At 39.3% G+C, this 19,283-nt stretch overlaps 1 protein-coding gene across 1 annotated transcript in view; it reads right to left on the reverse strand.

Annotated features, from left to right (window-relative positions):
- Positions 1 to 283: 283 nt before the first annotated feature.
- rimbp2b (RIMS binding protein 2b) overlaps positions 284 to 19,283 on the reverse strand; it is a 122,405-nt gene continuing 103,405 nt past the window's right edge. The window contains exons 19-22 of the mRNA XM_060931274.1: positions 18,338 to 18,438; positions 12,935 to 13,006; positions 7,566 to 7,685; positions 284 to 710 (exon numbers count right to left, since the gene is read on the reverse strand). Coding sequence (XP_060787257.1) covers positions 540 to 710; positions 7,566 to 7,685; positions 12,935 to 13,006; positions 18,338 to 18,438 — 464 coding nt within the window. The 3' untranslated portion in view covers positions 284 to 539. The remainder of the gene's footprint in view (positions 711 to 7,565; positions 7,686 to 12,934; positions 13,007 to 18,337; positions 18,439 to 19,283) is intronic.

The raw sequence follows: 19,283 nt of genomic DNA on the forward strand, positions 1-19,283 counted from the left end.
ACAATGCTTTTTGTGGCATGGAAAGTTTTAGACAATCTTAAAATGACTATAAGCTTCTCCAGTAACACTACCCGTGTAGCAACAAGCAAATTTTGGACACCAAACATATCTTAGACAATTTACTACTTTTGAGGTGAGGAGGTAATTTTTGGCCAACTTTATAATATAATAGTAACCAGTATACTATAACATAAATAATCTACTGTTAGTTTTAATACAATAATATGAGTTAGGTGATAAATAATCTTTCTTAGCTCATAAACAATCAAACATAGAGCTCTGATCTGCTAATGAGGTGTGAAGTTGTCACTACATATCCACTCACACTATATTTCTAGTGATCCTGATATCGAATTTTGTTGTTGTTGTTTGGGGTAGATACGAAACCCAGATTTCATTCAAAAGCATAAAAAGCTCAACTAGTTTGGCGCCAGTGGTCACGAAAACCCTCGTATTCCCACTTTTCCCGTTTCTTCTTTCCCACCTCCATTCAAATCCATTAACAGAAATGGCGGAAAGATGGAAAAGTGACTCCACCCCTATTTCACAGAACCAAGCCTTTTCAACAGTTTCTTTCCTCTGGAGAGCAATCCTTGTTTCTTAGGTTGGGCTTGGGGCCATCGAGAGGTGGGGCCAGAGCCCTGGAGGTGTGGGCGCACCATGGAGGTGGCGCTTCGTCTCAGAGAGCCCCCTGCTTTTTCCACAGGAACCTAATGGGAGACCCGTAAGGGACAGTTCAGGAAAAATTTTTTTATAGATATATATATATATAGTTTGTGATTTTTCTCTCACAGCATCCCACTGCACATCCAACCCTCCATCTCCACCAAGTCCTTTCTGCTCCAGCAGGGCCACCGTACAGTACACAGGGACAAAGTGACTCCACATAACAACTGTGCGTACAGCTTCACTGTCTGTATGTGTTCAAAATGGATGAAAGAAAGTTCCCTTCCTCTCCTCTTCATAAAAAAAAACGTGTTTGTGATGCAAATGCTACGATTGAGAAAGATTGAAAATGTATAAAACGGTGCTTTGAATATTCTGGTTTCAATAATAATAATAATAATAATAATACACAGTTTTCTTGTCTGTCTTAATATGGTACAACGTGGATTAGGATCATAGATATGCACATTAGACATGGAGATAGCTGGACAAAAAAAAGCCGGGATTGGTCATGCTTTACAGCAACATCACCTAAATTTAATAAGTGTAAGTTTTGTTTAAAAAGTTATGAGTCACTGATTTTAGCTTGTGAATGCCTAGATTGGTTGTATTTGGAGAAAAATTTACACCTTTGCAAATTTACCTATCCAATCCAATTTAAAAGATTGCTTATTACGGTAAGACGGACCTCTGAGTTGTTTTCCCCCCCTATAAAATGCACTTGTTCTCAGCAGAAAAAAAAAAAACCCTATCTTTAAAATAAAACCTTGTTAAAAATCAGTGTGAGTCAGTAAAGGACACTTATTTCACTCGTGGTCTAATATGTATATCTACGATTACTACATAGCTGTCGTTATTTTCTACGCACACAAACACAGGGATAAAAACGAAATGACGGATGTCTCAATCTCACTGCTTTCTAAATATCACTCTGCTGTAATGAAATCCAGGATACACAGTAATATAATTCCTTCTATATCATTTACTACATCAGACCTTCAGGGGCATGAGGGAAATGTGTATATTTGATCAAGTTAATGGTGTTAAAGAGAAAAAAGACGAGTGTTTAATTTACCAGTTTCTGATGTAATCTATCACCTTTCAGCACGGTAACTTCGCCAAGGGACCTGAAGCCAAATCAAACCTGCTTTAAACACACACTTCATTTACAAATGTCAAGATCTTAAGCGGCCAGCAAACTAATAAAATGAGAAGAAAAAAATATATTTAAAAAAAAAAAAGACAAACTAATGCTGATGGTGGAAATCTACTCTCTAAAAAGGGGTAGAAATGATGTTTTGTTGGTGTTTGTTGGCCGTTCCTTAGAGAAAAACCGCACCCCAGACATCACTCCATGATGCTTTAAATGTGTTCCAATTCCATTTTGCTCGTGTTAGATAAATGTGGTCTTGTCTGGTGAACAGCTTCTCGACGGGAAAGGAGGGTTCGGTTCTACAGGGGCGTCCACGCTACGGGGGAGGAAGGGAGGGAAAGAGGGAGCTCAAACTCGGACCTCTGCTGTGCAACAGCGCCCATGTAGCTTGAGTCATGAGTTACAGCAGGAGTCAATGAGACGGACACTGTTATGTACAAACACCCAGAGAACCGACTGAAGATACCAGCTCGGCCCGTCTAATGCAGAGCACGGGGGTTTTCTCTTTCTTATGGTACTTCTTGACCAATCTCTGATTTCTGTTCATCCAATCACAGGCAAGGAGTCAATACTTGTGAGGTAGCAAGAGTGCAATTAAAAGTACTGGTAAGAATGGATTAATGGCTGCTGTGTAACCTGAAATATAGTGCTTGATCTGTGAAGGAGGAGGTTGTGTGTGTGTGTTTTAACGTTTGCGGTTTCTGTTTGAAGTGACGGTCTGGCAGTGACGGGATCCGGACTCAGAAGTACCTGATTACCAGAACTGAGCCTTAACCAGTGACCTACTACTGACTCATGTGAAGAAATTCTTACATTTACACAAATTCCATTTCCCAAATGGAGTCAATCAACCAAGACACTGGAAAATCTTGCCTAAAGAGCTGCTGCTGTAATCATAAAGACTGTCCTGTTGCTCATCCCAGGACTGGAAATGGGATTCGTAGCCCGGAGCCTGTGTACGACTGTTAACTAAAGTGTGGTTTGATGTGTTCTTTGCTTCACAAGTAAAACACATGAAAAATAACAATGTCCTGAATAGAAGACTACTTTTTTTTTTACTTAATGGTTGACTAGTAAAAATTAGCATTCATGTCACCCCTACCTTACAGTTCCTAAAGGACAAAAGCTAATTATATAATAACAATAATAATAATCTCATCTCATTATCTCTAGCCGCTTTATCCTGTTCTACAGGGTCGCAGGCAAGCTGGAGCCTATCCCAGCTGACTATGGGCGAAAGGCGGGGTACACCCTGGACAAGTCGCCAGGTCATCACAGGGCTGACACATAGACACAGACAACCATTCACACTCACATTCACACCTACGCTCAATTTAGAGTCACCAGTTAACCTAACCTGCATGTCTTTGGACTGTGGGGGAAACCGGAGCACCCGGAGGAAACCCACGCAGACACGGGGAGAACATGCAAACTCCACACAGAAAGGCCCTCGCCGGCCACAGGGCTCGAACCCGGACCTTCTTGCTGTGAGGCGACAGCGCTAACCACTACACCACCGTGCCACCCAATAATAATAATAATAATAATAATAATTTTATTCAAACACTATTCTGAAAAAATAGTCTCTTACATTAAAATAAAATAATAAAAGTCAATAAATTATATATATATATATATATGGGTCTGTCTCAGAAACTGGGTACTGTGGGGGTACCCCACTAAATATACTCACAGTCAATAAACTATACGGTTTTGAATGGTGATGATGGTTTTAATTTGAAATAAAATGATGAAATAAATAATACAGATAAAACAATCTTTGATGTGAATACTCTATTCAGAATTTGGCAAAAATTCTACAAATTTGTGGAAAAATGGCGGCTTGATCTGGGACATGATAAATGGTTGACTACATCGCGTTCCCTTAAAAAGGTTGTAGTCCACTGAAAGGTCTACAGTTATCACTAATCGTATTTTAAGTTGTAACTTTATACACCTAAGTATTGGTGCGCTCACAGAATAATCATAACCGTAATAAAACATCATGCAAAATATTTGATCACCGTTGTAACTCCATTTTCCGCAGACCCAAAACCAATACCATCGTGTTTTTTTATCTAAACGGAAAGCCTCAGGGTCGAGGTCACTACTTCACCAAAAGTAGTAACTTAAAATCACTACGCCATATAAAAATTTAGTTATAAATCTGCGATTTTGTTTTTTTAAAACAAAAGCTGAAAGTTAGGTATAGAATATGTTTCTTACAGAATATGTTACGATGGTAGCTGGTCTTGTATGAATTTCTGAGCTATAAAATGAGTTGTGGTCTATTTTTGACCGTGGCGTGTTATTTGTGTGCGGGGAAGGACACACATTAACAATTTGCATGTGTAGAATGGAATTTTCCATTCCAACAGTTAGAAGTTGATCGTGCTTCCATTTGCGGTCTCTGTTACGCGGGTGATCTGTTCGGACGTTATCACTGAAAAGGTGAGTTTTGACAGTTTTATTTTGTTCTAGTCTTGCAGTATAAGGCAATAGAATGTTTCTTTATCATCTTACTTTCATATTTCGTAGTGTTTGCGTATTTTTGGCCAATATTTTGCAACCATGGTCAATTTAGATCGAACTTTTGATAGAATCTACGGCCAGTCATTTTGCCCCGCCCCCGCCTCGTGCTCCATGCGGTGTGGTAGTGATGTCCCGTTGCTCGTGCGCCGCAGCAGAGACCCGCGTGACCTTCAGCCGGTACAGTCGCTGTTCTTTTACCACCGCCGTTATTCTCATCTTTCCGGTGTGTTCTTGATTTTTCCATTGTGTCCTATTTCGCCATATCAAATACCCAAAATGTATCATATTATTCATATTTAAGTGAATCATCAATTCAGTCATCATAACTTGGCATTTTTAACCCAAGCAATCAAAAAGAGGAAATTTATTCAATATTTTCACTCATCTGTGAAGGAGGGGCTTTAATTCTTCATGATGGAGTTATTTTATATGGAAATCAATTTTATAAAAGCATTTGAATTGTAATCAAAAACATTTTCCACAGTGGAGGCCAGATAAAGCGAGATACTATCTTTATTCTTACTAAACATGACAAAAGAAGCATTGAGTGTTAGGTAAATGCAAAAAAAAAAAGTAACATTAGAAAATTTATTTTTTGACCATAATGTCCCAAATGAGAGACCAGTTTCTGAGACCGACCCGTATACATAAAAACAGTTATTCTACGAAATCGAGTTGTACATGAGCTGATAGTTGATGAGGCGCGTAGCACCGAGTTGGCTATAAGCGATGTACGATGGGATTGAGTGGAATAACTGTTTTATTCTATCTACATTCACTGGATTTTGAGAAACAGAGCATTTTTATTTTTAGTAAATTCAAGAAATAAAAACTTTTGTTTATGTGGATAGAATATGAATATATATAATAGAATTGATCGCTCCTACAGCTACAGTCTCAAAGCTCTAGGGATGAATGATTGCTGATGTCTCTTATGGCCCTTTTCCACTACCCTTTTTCAGCTCACTTCAGCCCGACACGGCTCGCGTTTCGACTACCTCAGAGCAGCACGACTCAGCTCACTTCAGCCCTGCTTAGCACCCAAAACTCACACGGTTTTGGAGTAGGGCTGAAGCGAGCCAAACCGAGCCGAGTGGGGCTAGGGGCGTGAGGAGACACTCCCCTGTGCACTGATTGGTGAGGAGGAGTGTCCTCACACGCCCACACACGCCCCGCGAGCACGCTGGGATCTGTAAACACCGTAAACCCGGAAGAAGAATAATTACGAATTACAAGAATTTCTGAAGCCTTATGCGCCTCGCCTCATCTATACGCTCTTGCCAGTATCTGTTGGCATTGTCGGTGACAACAAGCCACAGCACCAAGACCAGCAACACTAACGACTCCATGTCCTCCATGTTTATTGTTTACTATCCGGGTCGTGAGACTACCGCTTAAAAGGTCACTGATGTCACTGTTTGCGCCGCCTAACGACATCATGTGATGTCCACCCACTTTCGCTAACTCCACCCAATGTGTCCACCCACTTCCAGCCAGCACGGTTCAGCGCGGTTGTAGTCGAAATGCAACTCCAACAGCCCCACTCAGCTCGACTCAGCCCAACTCAGCACGGCACGGCTCAGCCCGACTCAGCCGCGTTGGTAGCGGAAAAGCGGCATTAGTTCTGGAAAGCGGTGTAAGGATCCTCAAACAACAGTCTTGCACTCTTTGTAGCTCCACAGCTCAGGCAAACCACCCCAAATGGGACTGGCATAGTCTAGCAAGGGCCGGACCTTTGTTATGCAGATCGTAACTCGGACACCTTGGCTGATCGACTACATTTAGGGGAGAAAATTGTCTAAACTGGATATTTTTTCACCAAACAATTCCACTGATATCATCATATTATCATCGTAAAGTTGTATTTTGTTACTGAGATCAAGTGATGTGTTGATGCCTGAGTAACAAGTGTAACTCTTATATATTGTTTAACAATGTGCATGGAAAATGTGTCTATATTGCATGTATGGGTCTGTACTGAACTGACTGGTGTGTGTGTGTGTGTGTGTGTGTGTGTGTGTGTGTGTGTGTGTGTGTGTGTATGTGCACACCCCTTGTGTCAGGGGATTAACATTAAAGGCTCCGTGTGTCACCTGCATTAGACGAGGACAGCATTAGTCTTGGTATCGTCAGTCGCTCACTTACGTGAGGTGCACTGAGCCGTTACGGAGTGAAATGAACGCTCTTCTTCTGGTTTGCCAAGCGGGTGGAGGAGAAAGAAAATATCAAAACAACAACAACAACAACACCGGCATGATGCAATGCATCTCAAAAGTGTGCACAATGAACATGACAGAAGGCTAGTCAGAAAAAAGGAAAGTACAAGAAAAAAATCTCTGAGCACAACAGTTATGATCATTTCATTTTTTCCCCACTCATAAACCAGGACACATTATCTACACAGTATAGTTGTAAATCTATAGATAAAATCACTCCCCAAAGTATAGCTCTTTGTCTACTTACAATTTGTTCAAGCCCAGAAGTCTTAAATATCAGCAATATACAAAAGACAAATTACTTTGGAAACATATACAAAAGTGTATTTTCTTCCCCCCCCTTTTTTTTTTCATGGGTCTCGATCTTTTGCATAATATAAAAAAAAGACTCATGGAGGAAGTCAAGCATTTTGGAAGAAAAAAAATGCTGTGGCATGCACTTCTACATGGTTTCATCTCTCGGTACATCAAAACTATTGCCTCTATTTATTATAAAGTTATTTTCAGATCAAACACACTCATATTCATAAAGCATCTCTTACAGTTCTGAATAAATATCATGAAGAGTCTGTATTGTGTCCTCCCCTCCCTTCCCATTTACAAAATAATAACCACGAACAATGTGACATCATTCTTCATATTTTCTGAAATAATGCTTTACGAATACTGTATAGTCTTTTAGAACAAACACATATTCGTCCCCCCAGAGACTTTCATACAGATTTTAACATAAATATAAACTTGGTACATCTCTGTAGCTTCTTGTATAGTTTTTTCATTTCTTTAATGGTCCAAGAAAATGAAAATAAATAAATAAATAAATAAATAAATTAAAAGAAAAAGAAAAAAAATAAACAGCCGCCACACAACACGAAACACAGAGGAGGAAAAGGACTAAGCGCAAAGAAAGGAGAGGTAAAAAAAAAAAAAAAAGAGACACCGAGAGAGGGAAACAGCGGATGGATGAGAGAGGGCTAGTGCTGTGAAACGGGGTGTACCCTTTTGCTCTTGGTCCTGCCTGGGTGATCCTGTGGCTCGGTAAGGAAAACTTCCACATCGTCAGGCACTTCTTCCAGAAAGTTGGAGGGCACCAGGCCTCTGTGCCCGTTCAGTTCGCCCTGCAGATGACACGACACAACACGAAACGCAAAGCCGATCAAATAAACACACTACACATCCATGTTGACGTTAACGTCGATGCAAATAATGTACAGTACTGTGCAAAAGTCTGAGGCAAATGTAAAGAAATGCTGTCGACCAAAAAGGGCTTAAAAATAATGAAATGAAATGTTTCAACATTAAAAAAAAAAAAAAACTTTAAACAGGAAGCCATAATAAATGAAACACAGTCAATATTTGGTGTAAGACGAGTCGACCCTTTGCTTTAAAAAAAAAAAAAACTAGTCTGAGGTCCAGTGAGTGCAGTTTTATGCGGAAATGAGCTGTAGGTTTTGCTGAGCATCTTCCAGAACCAGCCACAGTTCTTCTGGACACTTTCGCTACGTTCACACTGCAAGGCTTAATGCTCAATTCCGATTTTTTTGTGAAATCCGATTTTTTTGTGAGGTCGTTCACATTAACAAATATATGCGACTTGTATGTGATCCTCAGTATGAACGAAAAGCGACCTAAAAGTGTTCCGCATGCGCATTGCAGGATACGACGACGTCACACGCAGTGAGCATGGCCAGTGTTTACGGAAGTAAAACCGCCCGGTTGCGGTATGACCCATCCAATCTAGCTTGAATAGCTGCATCCCCCCAAATGGAAATCAGCTCCCTAACCTCTGCGTCCTTCCATTGAGAAGATTCAGAACCTTCACAGCCCGAAGCGTCCCTCGCATTGATGTCATGCGCAGGGGCGCAGATACGTTTTTTTGAACTGGGGGGGACAAAGCTGCCAGCAAACCAACCCCAATATGCCTGTCAAACTCGTTGTGGGTTACCATAGCAACCAAGCTCGAGCTCGCAACCTGTGCAGTCTGCGCAGCTCAACCAACCGAATATCAGTCTTTGTTTTGTTTTATGTGAGTTGTTGCAACTATGTACACACTGCCGTGCACCTCAATAAACCGAATGGTAATTAGTCTTTTGATTTTTCCGTGAGGTTTGCCTTATGCAAAGAAAGACAGCATAGACGTTTTTTCCTCCCTATAAGTGGGGGGGACCGAACGAGGTGAATTTAAATCTGGGTGGGACGAGTCCCCCCCTCTATCTGCGCCCGTGATTATGCGCCATGTTGTTGTAACTTTTTTTGAGAGACCCGCCGCCTACTTCAGCGCAGAATAGTGATGTTTGTGGCTTGTTGATGACGTGTAAGTCGGATGAATGCGACCTGGCGGTTCAGACTGAAGTCGCATATGAAAAGATCGGATAGGAATCGGAATTAGGACCACATATCCAAACGGCCTGGGTCGGATTTGAAAAAATCGGATCTGTGTCGTTCATATTGTCAATAAAAGATCGGATACAGGTCACATATGGGCGAAAAGATCGGATTTGAGTCACTTCAGCCTGCAGTGTGAACGTAGCCTTTGACTGTCACACTCACTTCTTCATTTTGCACCAAAACCCAGCAGTCTTCGTTATGTTTTCTTTTTTAATCTGAAAAGTGCCCTTTTATATAATACGCTGCTCAGATACAACCTCTTTTCTGTAACATTTAATTTTGTGCTGGAGAATGAACAAATGTTTGGAACTCTAAAATGTTTTTGATAATGTTGAAGTCATAAAATAGAAATCTATAACAAAGTTTGTATGGAAAAAAATAGGGTGCCTAAGACTTTTGCAAAAAAAAATGTGATCACTAGGGGGAGAATATAACAAGAGAAAAATAACATCTGGCATTTTACAGCAGAAGAAGCCAGCGTGTACACACTGTAACCATAACAACTTGGTTCTAGCTACTACTAGCTAGAAAACTAGGTGAGGTTATTAGTTACAGAGGTGGACAGTAACGAAGTAAATTTACTTGAGTACTGTACTGAAGTACACTTTGAGTATTGGAACTTTACTTGAGGTTTTTTTTTGGCAACTTAGGACTTTAACTTCACTACATTTGAAAGGCAAATATCGTACTTTTCACTCCACTACATTTCTATCAAGCTCCTCGTTATTCGTTATTATGAAGCAGCTTTGAAAGTGGATGTTTTTTCTTTTTTCTAAAACGTGATTGATTTTTTCCCAGGTGACACTGAGACGGCCGATCAGTAATCACTAGGGTCACATCACGTCCATAGACTGTATAAAATCAAGTTCAGTGATTTCTCAGCAGCGTTATTTAACACGATCAGTTGATGGCAGAACGGAAGGAGGCGGTTCTTCTGGAGAATGCACGCACTCATGGCCCATGAACCCATGTTTCAGTTTTCTGAAAGGATTAAAGATGCGTTTCGTTTTAAATGTTTGCTTTGTTTGCCGAAAACGAACCACATCACGGCGTTCAAAAACTCGCCGTCTGACCTGCGGAAGCATATTGAGGTATATAAACGTTTTATTCCAAGAGAAGCTTGCAACAAAGTTGTCTGTGCTTTTAGAGCTAGCGATAACGTTGCAATAGCTATGCAGTCGGGTTAGTCAAATGACTTTCTATGGATTTGCCCGCCAATTTGCTGTAGCCTTATCCATGGCTAATGTTTACACATAGCTAGTTAACTTGGACACTGTTAGTTAGCATGTAAAAACAGTGTTACGCTAAGATGATTTCTGAAGCCCTTTCAGAAATATGTTTTAGCATAATCTTGCCAAATAAACAGAACGTAGAAATCTCTTTTCTAGTAGCGTTAGCTACCCAATATGATTTTGAGTTTGAAAATAATTTGCTAGCATGTCAGGTGGAGTTTCATTCACTAGCTAGCTTAACGTTAAACCACCATGATAGCACAGCATGTGCTCATTTTGTGAATTCACACTTCTGTCTTTGGTAACAGAATTAGGCAATAAGACAACAATGCGTTGACAGAAAATGTACTTTTAATACTTCAGTATTTTTAAAAGCAAGTACTTCAGTACTTTCACTTAAGTAAAAATTTGACTGGAGAACTTTCACTTGTATCGGAGTAACATTTAACCAGTGGGATCTGTACTTTGACTTAAATAATGAAGTTGGGTTCTTTGTCCACCTCTAGTTACTAACTAGCCGGCATTATAATAATAATAATAATAATAATAATAATACTATTATTATTATTATTATTACCGGTTTTACCATACTTAAATTACTGCTCAGTGGTGTGGGGAAATACGTATAAATATTCACTTCATGCAATAACTATACTTCAGAAAAGAGCTATAAGAATAATTCATAGTGCTGGTTACTGAGATCATACTAATTCACTATTCTTAAATTCAAAATGTTTAAAATTCAGGGATATTATAGAATATAAAACTGCCGTAGTAATGTACAAAGTAAGGAATTATAAAGTACCAAGGAATATCCAAATAATGTTCTCGGATAGAGAGGGGGGGCTATAATTTTAGGGGGAAATTGAAATTTAAAATTCGCAGTGCTAGGACAACGTTAAAAATGTTCAGTATCTCTATTTGTGGAGTAAAGCTATGGAACAGTTTGAATGTGGAGCTCATTAAATGTACCACTATAAACCAGTTCAAAAAAAGGTATAAGGAACAGATCTTTATGAGGTATAGGGAGGAGGAATTACAATAACATGCTATTGATGATATAAGTGTATATATGTGGGTATGGGTACGTACGGATATATTTAGGAAGTGAGTATTTGTGTGTGTATATATATATATATATATATATATATATATATATATATATGCGCATAATTGTATATAATATATAAGCATAATATGCATAATTATGATGTGGGTGTCTGTGTACGTATGGATGTGTATAGTTATAGGTATGTGTATATGTATGTACTGTATATATGTATTGTATGTGTGTACGGTATATATGCATAGCATAAGTATTTGTGTATATATATATGATTTGATTTGGGCAATATTATACCATGTGGGGCGGCACGGTGGTGTAGTGGTTAGCGCTGTCGCCTCACAGCAAGAAGGTCCTGGGTTCGAGCCCCGGGGCCGGCGAGGGCCTTTCTGTGTGGAGTTTGCATGTTCTCCCCGTGTCCGCGTGGGTTTCCTCCGGGTGCTCCGGTTTCCCCCACAGTCCAAAGACATGCAGGTTAGGTTAACTGGTGACTCTAAATTGAGCGTAGGTGTGAATGTGAGTGTGAATGGTTGTCTGTGTCTATGTGTCAGCCCTGTGATGACCTGGCGACTTGTCCAGGGTGTACCCCGCCTTTCGCCCGTAGTTAGCTGGGATAGGCTCCAGCTTGCCTGCGACCCTGTAGAAGGATAAAGCGGCTAGAGATAATGAGATGAGATGAGATTATACCATGTTGGTATGTCTTGGTATTTTTTTTGTTGTTGTTGATTTAGCTTTCTTTTGTATATATAGTTTATTACGGTGGAAAGTGACGTTTGATTAACGGTGGTATAGAGGGTTAGGATTTGATAAGTTATTTACTTCTTCCTAATCCTTTCCAAACATTATTATGTTATTGCCTTGTGGCTACGCTATTCTGTTTATGACGATGTTTTGATGATTGCATTTTTTATTTTTAGTTTTTTTGTTAGTTTGTTTTTATATCTTCTTTACTGTTCAGAATAAAGCAATCAATCAATCAATCACTTATTATTATTACTACTATTATTAATTTTTTAAACTACAATAAAGATTAGATTTATTTTTCAACATTTAGTCAATGACTACAGAACACAAACTTAGCTTTGAACCAATCACAAATGTGTCAACAGCTACATTTCATCATTAAAATACTGACAAATATTATTGAATGAAGAGATCATTAAGCCCATAGTCCCTTAATAATAATAATAATAATAATAATAATAATAATAATAATAATGTTTAATGATAACATTTGCAAATAGTACTCTTATTAGGTTTTGATAGTAACTCCTTTCTCAATTTTCCATGGAATATTTTTATATTATTTGCAATTAGAATTTTTTTTTTTTTTGCACTTGTAAATTCAGGATGAAGACCCCATTTTGGGAACCTAATAAAGATTATTGTATAATAATAATAATAATTTTTTAAAACTGGTACTATCTTCCTTGTTCTCCCCCCCCCACTTGCCCCTAGCTACAATCTGACTGATTAGAAAAAAAAAAAACTTCTACAATCTGGCATCTTGGGGGTCCCAGGAAACCAGCCTAAGCAGGTGCATAACCCAACTCTGAATACACATACCTTCCCCTTGTGTAAATTCTGATTGAATTTTTGAATTTAACTTGAGACCCCTGAATACATTTTTTGTGCATCACAAAATACTGAACCACTCAAATCCATCACACAGAAACGTACTCACATAATAAAACCCATCTTCATCGATTTCTCCAAACACTGTTATCACATCTCCAGCACAGAAGGTCAGCTCAGTCTGAGAAACACACACAAGGTCTGGTTCAGTACATTATTCATGATTCATTATTCATCTACCGCTATTCATCTAAGGAGAAGTCATGGTTTAAAGGTTAGCGAAGCAGCTTTGGGACCAAAAGGTTGCCAGTTCGATTCCCTGGACCAGCAGGAATGACTGAAGTGCCCTTAAGCAAGATATCTAACCCCCGCCTGCTCCCCAGGCTGCTCTGGGTATGGTGTATATTGCTCTGGATAAGAGTGTCTTCTATAAATGCTTTAATGTAATGCTAACATAGGCACTGACTTTTGTATTAAAACCTTAACTTCACATTATATATCCTTCTAATGTGGTTTTTTTTTTTACACATAATTATGATCCATATTCTGGTCAATAGCCAACCTGTTAAATAAAGGTTTCAAATAAGGAATCGAGATCGGGTTCAGGGTTGGGCTTGGTACTTAAAAAAAAAAAAGTAGTTAGGAGTATGAAACGTCATTAGAAATTACCCAAGTGCTCAGTATTTATATTATAGGGTATTTTTTGCAGATTTTTGGCATATAATATCACTTTGGTTGGAACCTAGGGCCTTTCTGTATGGAGTCTGCATGTTCTCCCAGTGCCTGCATGGGTTTCTTCTCACAGTCCAAAGATATGTGGATTACATCAACTGGCTACTCTAAATTGGCCAAAGGTATGAATGTGTGCATGAACAGTTGTTCATTTCTGTGATAGATTGTTGACCTGTCCAGGGTGTATCCCGACTCTCACCCAATGTCAGATGGAACTGACTCCAGCTCACCCGTGACCCTGATGGATAAGTGGTATGTATAGATAATGGATGGATGATACACCCCTTAAATCCATTTTACATCCAGGTTGTAACACTACAAAACATGTCAAAATTCAAGGCATGGTATCTGCTTTGGGACAAGCTAAACAGCAAAAGTAGCATGACTACATACAGTAGATATAAGTGTACACACCCTGTTAAAATGATAGGTTTTTCTGATGTAAAAAAAAAAAAAGAGACCACGATAAATCATTTCAAAACTTTTCCCACCTTTAATGTGACCTATAACCTGTACAATTCAACTGAAAAACAAACAAATCTGTTAAGGGGAAAAACATAAAAAACATACAGTAAGTTGGTTGCGTAAGTGTGCACACCCTTAAACTAATACTTTGTTGAAGCACCTTTTGATTTAATTACAGCATTCAGTCTTTTTGGGTCGGAGTCTATCAGCCTGCCACATCTAGACTTGGCAATATTTGCCCACTCTTCCTTGCAAAAGTGCTTCAAATCTGTCAGATTGCGAGGGCGTCTCTTGTGCACAGCCCTCTTCAGGTAACTCCACAGATTTTCAATTGGATTTAGGTCTGGGCTCTGGCCGGGCCGTTCCAAAACTTTCTGGGGGTCATTGTCATGCTGAAAGATGAAATTCCTCTTCACCTTCATCTTTCTAGCAGACACCTGAAGGTTTTTGGGCCAAACTTGACTGGTATTTAGAACTGTCCATAATTCCCTCCACCTTGACTAAAGCTCCTGTTCCAGCTGAAGAAAAACAACCCCAAAACATCATGCTGCCACCACCATGCTTCACCGTAGGTATGGGGTTCTTTTGGTGATGCGCAGTGTTGTTTTTGTGCCAAACATACCTTTTGGAATTGTGGTCAAAAAGTTCAACCTTGGTTTCATCAGACCATAACACATTTTCCTACATGCTTTTGGGAGAGCCGATGCATTTTTATTTATTTATTTATTTTTGCAAAATTTATCCGGGCCTGGATATTTTTCTTTGACCCTACCTCACAGTCCAGACATATGGAGAATACGGGAGATTGTTGTCACATGTAGTACACAACCAGTACTTGCCAGAAATTCCTGCAGCTCCTTCAGTGTTGCTGTAGGCCTCTCGGCAGCCTCCCTGACCAGTTTTCGTCTCGTCTTTTCATCGATTTTGGAGGGACGTCCAGTTCTCGGTAATGTCACTGTCGTCCCATATTTTCTCCACTTCTTGATGCCGGTCTTCACTGTGCTCCATGGTATATCTAATGCTGTTTTTGTCCCCTTCTCCTGACTGATACCTTTCAATAATGAGATCCCTTTGATGCTTTGTAAGCTCTCTGTGAACCCTGGCTTTTGCTGGAGGATGCAACTGAGTAAATGTCTGAACTTTATTTGGGGTTAATCAGAGTCATTTTAATTGATGGTAGGTGTGAACCCAAAAAGACTGAATGCTGTAATTAAATCAAAAGGTGCTTCAACAAAGTATTAGTTTAAGGGTGTGCACACTTATGCAACCAGCTTACTGTACATTTTTTATTTTTTTCCCCCCGAACAGATTTGTTTGTTGTTCAGTTGAATTGTACAGATTTTAGGTCACATTAAAGGTGGGAAAAGTTTTGAAATGATTTATCATGGTCTCATTATTTTAACGGAGTGCGTACACTTTTTATATCCACTGTATGAGATGCTTATCCGACAAAACAACGAACACTGCTGGTAATAAACTCAACTCAGACCTTAAGACAATGTCCTTCAGTATGCTACAGACAGAAGAGTTAGGGATCCCTAGGTAGGGATTATCGGGTTATTTGAAACAGGCCCAGTGAGTGAACTGAGGCCTGAGCGATATGACAAAGTAGTTGTTGATATATTTATGTAATAGTGAGACCAGAACATGAATTTAAACAGTGAGTGATTATCGCCCTCTAGTGCCTCACATCAAATTCAAGAACAGATCACTTTCTTCTCGATAATATTTAAAGTGCTTGGTTTATATATAGCTACAAATTATGTACTAATCACCAAATTGCTCGTGTTAAAACAAACGTAGTTCGCTGGCTAGACATGCTAGTATTTCAGATATACACTACTATGCAAAAAAGTCTTAGGCACATGTAAAGAAATGCTGTCGACCAAAAATGGCTGAAAAAATAATGAAATGAAATGTTTCAATGCTAAAAAAACAGCAATCAGCAAGCCATAATAAATTAAACAAAGTCAATATTTGGTGTGAGACGACTCTTTGCTTTAAAAAAAAAAGGTCTCAGGTCCAATGAGTGTAGTTTTATGCGGAAATGAGCTGTAGGTTTTACTGAGCATCTTCCAGAACCAGCCACAGTTCTTCTGGACACTTTGTCACACTCGCTTCTTCATTTTGCACTAAAATTCATTATGGTAGCCTTCATTACGGCTTCTTTTTTAATCTGAAAAGTCGTCTCTTATGTAATATGTTGCTCAAATACAAACTTTTTTTTTTCTGTAACATTTAATTTTGTGCTGGAAAACGAACGAACGTCTGGACTCTAAAATGTTTTTGTACTGACTCGATAATGTAAGAGTCTCATAAGGTGCCTAAGACTTTTGCACAGTACTGTAAATGTGGCAAAATGTGTAACAAGTCCATTTCACTTTGTGTAGCTGACTAAAAATTAGCACAGTAGCTATCATGTTGATTTCAATTTTAATCATGTGATTTGAAAAACAATGCTATGTCAGGTTATGTGACACGAATTATAGCCAGACATTGTTGCATCCATCGATGCTAGTGTATGTAAAGCATTTCGGTTGTCAAATAAACTGTTCAACCGTGTGTGCAAGTGTTGTTTTCTTCCTGTTAAGGTAGCAGTACTGGTCAGTGTGTTCATAAATGAAAGTCGAGTATCTTGGCGAGCAAACTGAAAGCTAAAACTACAACCCCGATTCCAAAAAAGTTGGGACAAAGTACAAATTGTAAATAAAAACGGAATGCAATCATTTACAAATCTCAAAAACTGATATTGTATTCACAATAGAACATAGACAACATATCAAATGTCGAAAGTGAGACATTTTGAAATTTCATGCCAAATATTGGCTCATTTGAAATTTCATGACAGCAACACATCTCAAAAAAGTTGGGACAGGGGCAATAAGGGGCTGGAAAAGTTAAAGGTACAAAAAAGGAACAGCTGGAGGACCAAATTGCAACTCATTAGGTCAATTGGCAATAGGTCATTAACATGACTGGGTATAAAAAGAGCATCTTGGAGTGGCAGCGGCTCTCAGAAGTAAAGATGGGAAGAGGATCACCAATCCCCCTAATTCTGCGCCGACAAATAGTGGAGCAATATCAGAAAGGAGTTCGACAGTGTAAAATTGCAAAGAGTTTGAACATATCATCATCTACAGTGCATAATATCATCAAAAGATTCAGAGAATCTGGAAGAATCTCTGTGCGTAAGGGTCAAGGCCGGAAAACCATACTGGGTGCCCGTGATCTTCGGGCCCTTAGACGGCACTGCATCACATACAGGCATGCTTCTGTATTGGAAATCACAAAATGGGCTCAGGAATATTTCCAGAGAACATTATCTGTGAACACAATTCACCGTGCCATCCGCCGTTGCCAGCTAAAACTCTATAGTTCAAAGAAGCAGCCGTATCTAAACATGATCCAGAAGCGCAGACGTCTTCTCTGGGCCAAGGCTCATTTAAAATGGACTGTGGCAAAGTGGAAAACTGTTCTGTGGTCAGACGAATCAAAATTTGAAGTTCTTTATGGAAATCAGGGACGCCGTGTCATTCGGACTAAAGAGGAGAAGGACGACCCGAGTTATCAGCGCTCAGTTCAGAAGCCTGCATCTCTGATGGTATGGGGTTGCATTAGTGCGAGTGGCATGGGCAGCTTACACATCTGGAAAGACACCATCAATGCTGAAAGGTATATCCAGGTTCTAGAGCAACATATGCTCCCATCCAGACGACGTCTCTTTCAGGGAAGACCTTGCATTTTCCAACATGACAATGCCAAACCACAGACTGCATCAATTACAGCATCATGGCTGCGTAGAAGAAGGGTCCGGGTACTGAACTGGCCAGCCTGCAGTCCAGATCTTTCACCCATAGAAAACATTTGGCGCATCATAAAACGGAAGATACGACAAAAAAAAGACCTAAGACAGTTGAGCAACTAGAATCCTACATTAGGCAAGAATGGGTTAACATTCCTATCCCTAAACTTGAGCAACTTGTCTCCTCAGTCCCCAGACGTTTACAGACTGTTGTAAAGAGAAAAGGGGATGTCTCACAGTGGGAAACATGGCCTTGTCCCAACTTTGAGATGTGGTGTTGTCATGAAATTTAAAAATCACCTAATTTTTCTCTTTAAATGATACATTTTCTCAGTTTAAACATTTGATATGTCATCTATGTTCTATTCTGAATAAAATATGGAATTTTGAAACTTCCACATCGTTGCATTCCGTTTTTATTTACAATTTGTACTTTGTCCCAACTTTTTTGGAATCGGGGTTGTAACAGGATGATTTTGTATCTGAAGGCATGGAGAAGTTTTTTTTTGTTACCTCTACATCTACGTTCGGTGAGCTCTCCCTGGGGTCGTAGTCATACAGAGCCACCATCCGGTGTGTGGACATCGGGTGCCGTCCACTCCTTCTGTTCCGTTCTGAGGCGAGATGAACAGGGAGAACGTGGACAAAAAAAAGAAGGAAGAAGAGGAAACAATTAGAGCAATTTGGTAACTCAATAAACAGAGAATTTTGTGGTTATTTTTTTGTTAACAGTATACACACTGCAAAAAATGAATTTGAGGAGAAAATGACTTAATATTAGTGAAATCATCTTTCTGCATGGACAGATATTTTTACTTGATGAGACATCTTAGAATAAGTTGGTTGCAATCTAGAACTAGGTTTAATAATCTCAGAACTGGTGTCTTGTATTAGCCTGGCAAGCCAGACTAAATGTGAATATTTAGTCTGGTCTCGGTCGTAGACATTTCCGAAGGGTGGGAGGAACAACCTGCTGTCTTTCAAACTGTCTCTGTGCGTATAGGCCAACGCTCTGACCAATCAGCGCAACAGTGACTGTGACGTAGTCAGAGCGACAGAAAGCAGTGGGGGAGACCTTGAAATAAATAATTTTTCAAAATGCGTATTAATTAATAAACAGGTTCTAGATATTAAGAAGTTTGGAGATAATGACCACAAGTTTGGAGTCTGTACCACATACATTCTTTTTTTTTTCCAAGTGTTTTTCAAGGGTTTGCTTAAACTGTTTTTGAGAGTTTTTATTTAGTGGTGTTTGGTGAAATAATTTCCCTTAAATTTAAAATAACGGGAAAATAAGAAACAATCAAAAAGTAATGTTTCAAAGCTGTTTATTAATTCTTCGTACTGCACAAACTAGCCCCATCCTTTTGGCTACGAGCGGAGCCAGCTGGTAGATCAGACTTTTGCCATAGCCGGTCAGCAAAACAGCGAAAACGTCCTTCTTGAAAAGGAATGAGCG

Source organism: Neoarius graeffei, chromosome 10, assembly GCF_027579695.1.
Source record: "Neoarius graeffei isolate fNeoGra1 chromosome 10, fNeoGra1.pri, whole genome shotgun sequence".
Lineage (NCBI taxonomy): Eukaryota > Metazoa > Chordata > Actinopteri > Siluriformes > Ariidae > Neoarius > Neoarius graeffei.